Source organism: Papaver somniferum, chromosome 3, assembly GCF_003573695.1.
Source record: "Papaver somniferum cultivar HN1 chromosome 3, ASM357369v1, whole genome shotgun sequence".
Lineage (NCBI taxonomy): Eukaryota > Viridiplantae > Streptophyta > Magnoliopsida > Ranunculales > Papaveraceae > Papaver > Papaver somniferum.
The window spans coordinates 177,627,419-177,632,298 of record NC_039360.1 but is presented as its reverse complement, the minus strand read 5'-3'; the positions used below and the strand labels follow the sequence as shown (position 1 = coordinate 177,632,298).

Sequence of the window (4,880 nt, the reverse complement as noted above, 5' to 3'; positions counted from 1 at the left end):
TGAATCAAAATCTAGGATTTCACAAATATCACATAAGTTTTCTTTTTCTTCCCCTCTAAAATTTTTTTTTTGTAACTCTAAAAATCTGATTTTAGAGTTATATCAACACGAATCTTAATTATCATTACTAATCTTGTTTATTAACAATAAGGGCTAATTAGTTATTTCCAGATTTTTTTAGATAAGGGGCACTTGATTTTACTTGTAATGACCTTTTTTGTCTTATTAGGTTGTCGCCCCTCTACCATTTCTTTCCGCCCCTATACCAAGCTTGTTATAAAAGTCTAAAATGATGGCTGACCAGTAGCCAAATATACTAAGCTATATATATTGGGCATTTTGCTTTAGCTTTTCTTCCAAACATAGATCGGTAGAAATTCAAAAATTTCCAAGCAGATTTTATAATCATAATTTCATTTAAACTTAGTTTATAAGTGGCATTTCTTTTTCTTTTTCTTTTTTTTTTTCTTGCTAGAAAAGAACTTTCATTAAAAATATTCAGAGTACAAAAGATTGAGAGATAAAGAGAGGTTGACTGCTCAACCATTCACCCATCACTCTGTTCCTCTTACAATATTTGGCGCAATGTCAGCAGACCCATTAAAGTTTCTAGAAATATTTTGAAATTCAACAAATTGAAAAGCAATTACTAGAATCACTTAAGATGAAGATATTCTCTAAGTTTCTATTCTTGGCCCATTTAATTGCCTCCCAAACTGCAAGGCTTTCAGCTTCCTCCGCGTATTTAGTCACTACTGGTTGGATTTTGCACCCATTGTATTGACCTGCCAAATTATATGTCATAATTCCAAGTCCAGCACCGTTAGTGTTTGTGTCATAAGCAGTATCACAGAAAATTAAGACACATTCAGAGGGCAAAGAATCTGTGACAGGAGGTCTTATGGCATTGGAGATAATATTGTTTATGGAAGCATTATTAGAAGGTGCAGAAGCAGCTGTCTGCATATCATTGACTAGCTTAATTGACTGCCTAGCTGTGGTTTCCTTATTTTATCTCAAATTTTGAAACACATACATGCATCTGTATCTCCAGATACTCCAAGTTGTTGTACTGATAGCACATTTCAGGTCTGTAGACAAGTTACTATCAAGAAGACCTTTAACCCAATCCTTAATGGAGATAGACGAGTTAGCAAACTGCAAGACATGGCTTCCCCATGAGACCGGATTCCAAACAGAAGTAGATAAATTGCAATGTAAAACAATATGCTTAGCAGTTTCAAATTCATGGATATCACACATGCTGCAAATGAGATTATGATTAGGACTATGTCTACCTATTCGAACCTTAGAAGGTAATATATTCTCATAGCATTTTCACAAAAATAAGTGAATCTTAGGCAAAACCGGCAGGCTCCAAATGGATTTATAAGTAGTATCAGTAACTGGAGTATTAATATTGGTACTAGATGTGCTAGATATAACTCTATAACAGGATTTAACCGAAAATATATCATTCTTAGTGTGAGGACAAATCAACCTATCTGACCCAGACATTGAATTCTAGTGTTTAGGACCTTGCTAGAATTATCGGGGGTGAAGAAAGACTCAATCATTTCCTGATTCCAAGAATTGGTAGAGGGGTTTATGAAATCACTAACCGTATAATCAGGTTTAGGGTTGGTAACAAATAGAGGGTCAGACTGTTGGTAAATCCAGTTGTTCCTAAAAGCAAGAATGTTGGTTCCATTTCGAACTTCCCACATAGAATGTTTTTTAAGAATATCTAAACCAGAGCATATGCTAGTCCAAACCCAAGAACAATTATGAGATTTAGTATAATAAAGTGGGTGACAATTGTTAAAATGTTTGCATTTCAAAATGCGAACCCATAGGGCATCAGGTGAATGAATCAAACGCCGGGATGTCTTAGCAAGTAAAGAAGCATTGAAATATTTTAGGTTTTTAAAACCTAGACCTCCTTGAGATTTATGAGTACAAATATTGTTCCAATTTTTTGGACAAATACCACCTGGGTTACTCTTACCCCATCAAAAGTCTCGTTGTTTTTGATCCATTTTATGAATGAGATTATCCGGTAATATGAACGTATTCATGTGATAAATGGGAGAGGATCTCAAAACATTTTGGACCATGACAGAACGACCAGCCTGCGTTAAGTTCTTACCTTTCCAGTTGGGAACTTTCCTATGAAAGTTATTAACAAGATGGGAAAAGGCTTGATTTTTAGATCTACCAATAAATAGAGGTATGCCTAAGTATTTGTCATATAGGCCTATCTTTTTAACATTAAGATATCTAATCAATGAAACACATATATCAGGATGAACATTCCTACTAAAAAAACAACCTGATTTTTGAAAATTTATTACTTGACCTGAAATGTATCCAAAATCTTTAATGAGGGACATCAGATTATCAGCCTCCTGATGGCTTGCCTTGGTGAAGACAAGGCAGTCGTCAGCAAATAAAAGATGTGAAACTGAAGGTGCATCTTTAGTTACCTTAAAGTCATGGATTAACTGATTACTTTCATCCTGGATGAGATATCTAGAAAGCGCTTCCATGCAAATGATGAATAGATAAGGGGATAGTGGATCCCCTTGTCTCAAACCCCTTGTTGGTTTGTACGTCTTGCATGGAGAGCCATTTAACAAAATAAAAATAAAAGTGGTACTAATGCATTGTAAAATCAGTTCACACCAATGGCCTGCGGAACCAAATTTTTTCAATACATTAATAAGAAAAGGCCACTCTATTCTATCGAAGGCCTTAGACATATCAAGTTTAAGACCCATGATACCACACTTTTTCTTTTTAGGAATCTTCTTCATGGAGTGAACCAGCTCATGGGCAATGACTACATTATCCTGGATGTTCCTACCAGGCACATAGGCAGCCTGGTAAGGGGATATGAGTTTTCCTAGCAACGGTTTCATCCTGTTGACTATTATTTTGGAAATTATTTTGTAACTAGTGTTACACATGCTAATAGGCCTAAAGTCAATTGGAGAAGAAGGATTATTAATCTTAGGTACAAGGGTAAAGAAAGTGTGATTCATTTCTTTAAGAAGATGTTTGGAATCAAAGAAACTCTAATCATATTCAAGACATCTAACTCAAGCAACTCCATATTTTGTTTATAAAAACCGGGAGGAAGTCCATCCTGACCCGGGGCAGACCAGGAGTTCATTTATTTTATAGTATCTTTGACTTCTTGTAGGGTCACAGGACTCAAAAGTTTGTCATTGTCCTCGCCAGTAATGCAAGAGTCTATACAAGTTGAAAAACGTACTATCTTGAAAAGGGTTGGATGTGGAACTGACAGAGATAAAGTGAGACACAAGCAAGTCTTCAAGTTGAGCTCTATCTTCTGTCCATTGACCATTGTTAAGTTTAAGGGCAGAGATATGATTATAGTGCTTCCTTCTGTTTATCTAAGTGTGATATAAATTGGTATTCCTATCAAATCACTTAATATACTCTTCCCTATTCCTATCAAATCACTTAAAATCAGGTTGGTGACAAAAGGAAAAACACTTACCTACTGCTAATGACAAAATTGCAAATTGACACCAATAAATCAAGCAAGGAAAAAATGTATAAATCACAGGACAAGGGGATATTGCACCCCTGAGGCTCAGTATCAAAACAATTTAGGATAGCAGAAGAGTTGAAATCATATAATCTATTGTGCAAATTACTACTAATGGAACAATCACAAAAGAGAATGATGAAATCAGATAAACAAAAATTCAGCAAACCACAGGGTGAAGAGATTGTGTTGACCCTCACACAGACAATATGAATATAACTACTATTAATGTGAATTGGGAAACCTAATTTACTAATATGCAAATTACAACCAAAACTATTAAGAAAATAACAAATAAAATTGAAATTAGGGTTTGAATAAAAAACCTGAGTAAAAGATGCAGCATTTCCATAGTGATTTTGTGCAGCTGTTCCATTATGTTCAGATTCTGCGCTATCAACTGCCATTGAGCGATTATCATTGATTGGGTTGAGTTGGTATTCCATCCTGTGTTCAGTGGGAAGGTCACCGTAATCGATCGAATCTTCAGCTCTGTTACCAACACTTTGAAAGATAGGGTTATTTTGGGTGTTTGAGGAATTGAGATTAAAAGGTGAATAATTATTCTGAGGGGGATTGTTCTGAGTGACTTCACCTTTGATTCTTTTATCTTTCCTTACCTCTGCATCCTCTAACTCAAGATCTAAATTTTCTTCAGACGGAGAAATCTCAGTGTTTGATGAAGAGGCGTTAGTTACACCCCTGGATGAATCCACCCCATCTTCCATTATATTTGCATTCGAACTAGTTATATAGGAAGCCAAAAAACGTTTTCTTTCCTCTGTCGGACTCCATGCAGCATATTCAGTTTCAGTTCAACCCAGCAATGTTTACAAATCTTATACGGCTGCATTTCAAAGTGATAAATGACCCATTGCTTTTGTCTATTTGGTGTAATATACCACCCTCCTCTTCTAAGTGGTTCATTGAGTTTTACTTTAACATAGACGGTACTTGTGACACTGCCTCTTGGCTGTCTTCTTCTTCCCTCAGGTTCTACTTTGTTCCCTATGTCCTTGCAAATCTCAGAGACTAATCTCTCATTAAGGATTATATTTCCAAGGTTTCTCAGCTTGATAGTCCAAGTATGCTGCTCAAACTTGTGTTCCTTGATAGCTATGTTGGGATCATACTGGATTAGAGATAGCAAGTATCCCATGATATCCCAAGTTTTCAATCTGACTCCATTGTACGCATCTTCCCTTTGAAACCTGAAAAGAAACAGGTTTGTTCCTTTTGTGATAATCTCATACCTAGGGTAGCTTCTCCAGCGGTCATTGATTTCCTTCTTAACCTCTTCATG

The 4,880-nt window shown here is 35.8% G+C and overlaps 1 protein-coding gene across 1 annotated transcript; it reads right to left on the bottom strand.

Annotated features, from left to right (window-relative positions):
- Positions 1 to 431: 431 nt before the first annotated feature.
- LOC113358130 lies at positions 432 to 4,315 on the bottom strand. Its single transcript, XM_026601653.1, has 2 exons — positions 3,904 to 4,315; positions 432 to 785 (listed from the first exon to the last, which is right to left on the bottom strand). The coding sequence occupies exons 1-2, from the start codon at positions 4,303 to 4,305 to the stop codon at positions 753 to 755; spliced, it is 435 nt and encodes a 144-aa protein (XP_026457438.1). The 5' UTR covers positions 4,306 to 4,315; the 3' UTR covers positions 432 to 752.
- Between the last annotated feature and the right edge of the window lie 565 nt (positions 4,316 to 4,880).

Bases quoted from the DNA above. Each gene is read 5' to 3' on its own strand.
- LOC113358130 (XM_026601653.1), bottom strand. From the start codon at position 4,305: ATGGAAGATGGGGTGGATTCATCCAGGGGTGTAACTAACGCCTCTTCA. The intron at 786-3,903 runs GTTTTTTATTCA...ATAATTTGGCAG, and splicing joins ATGCTGCATCTTTTACTCAG to GTCAATACAATGGGTGCAAA.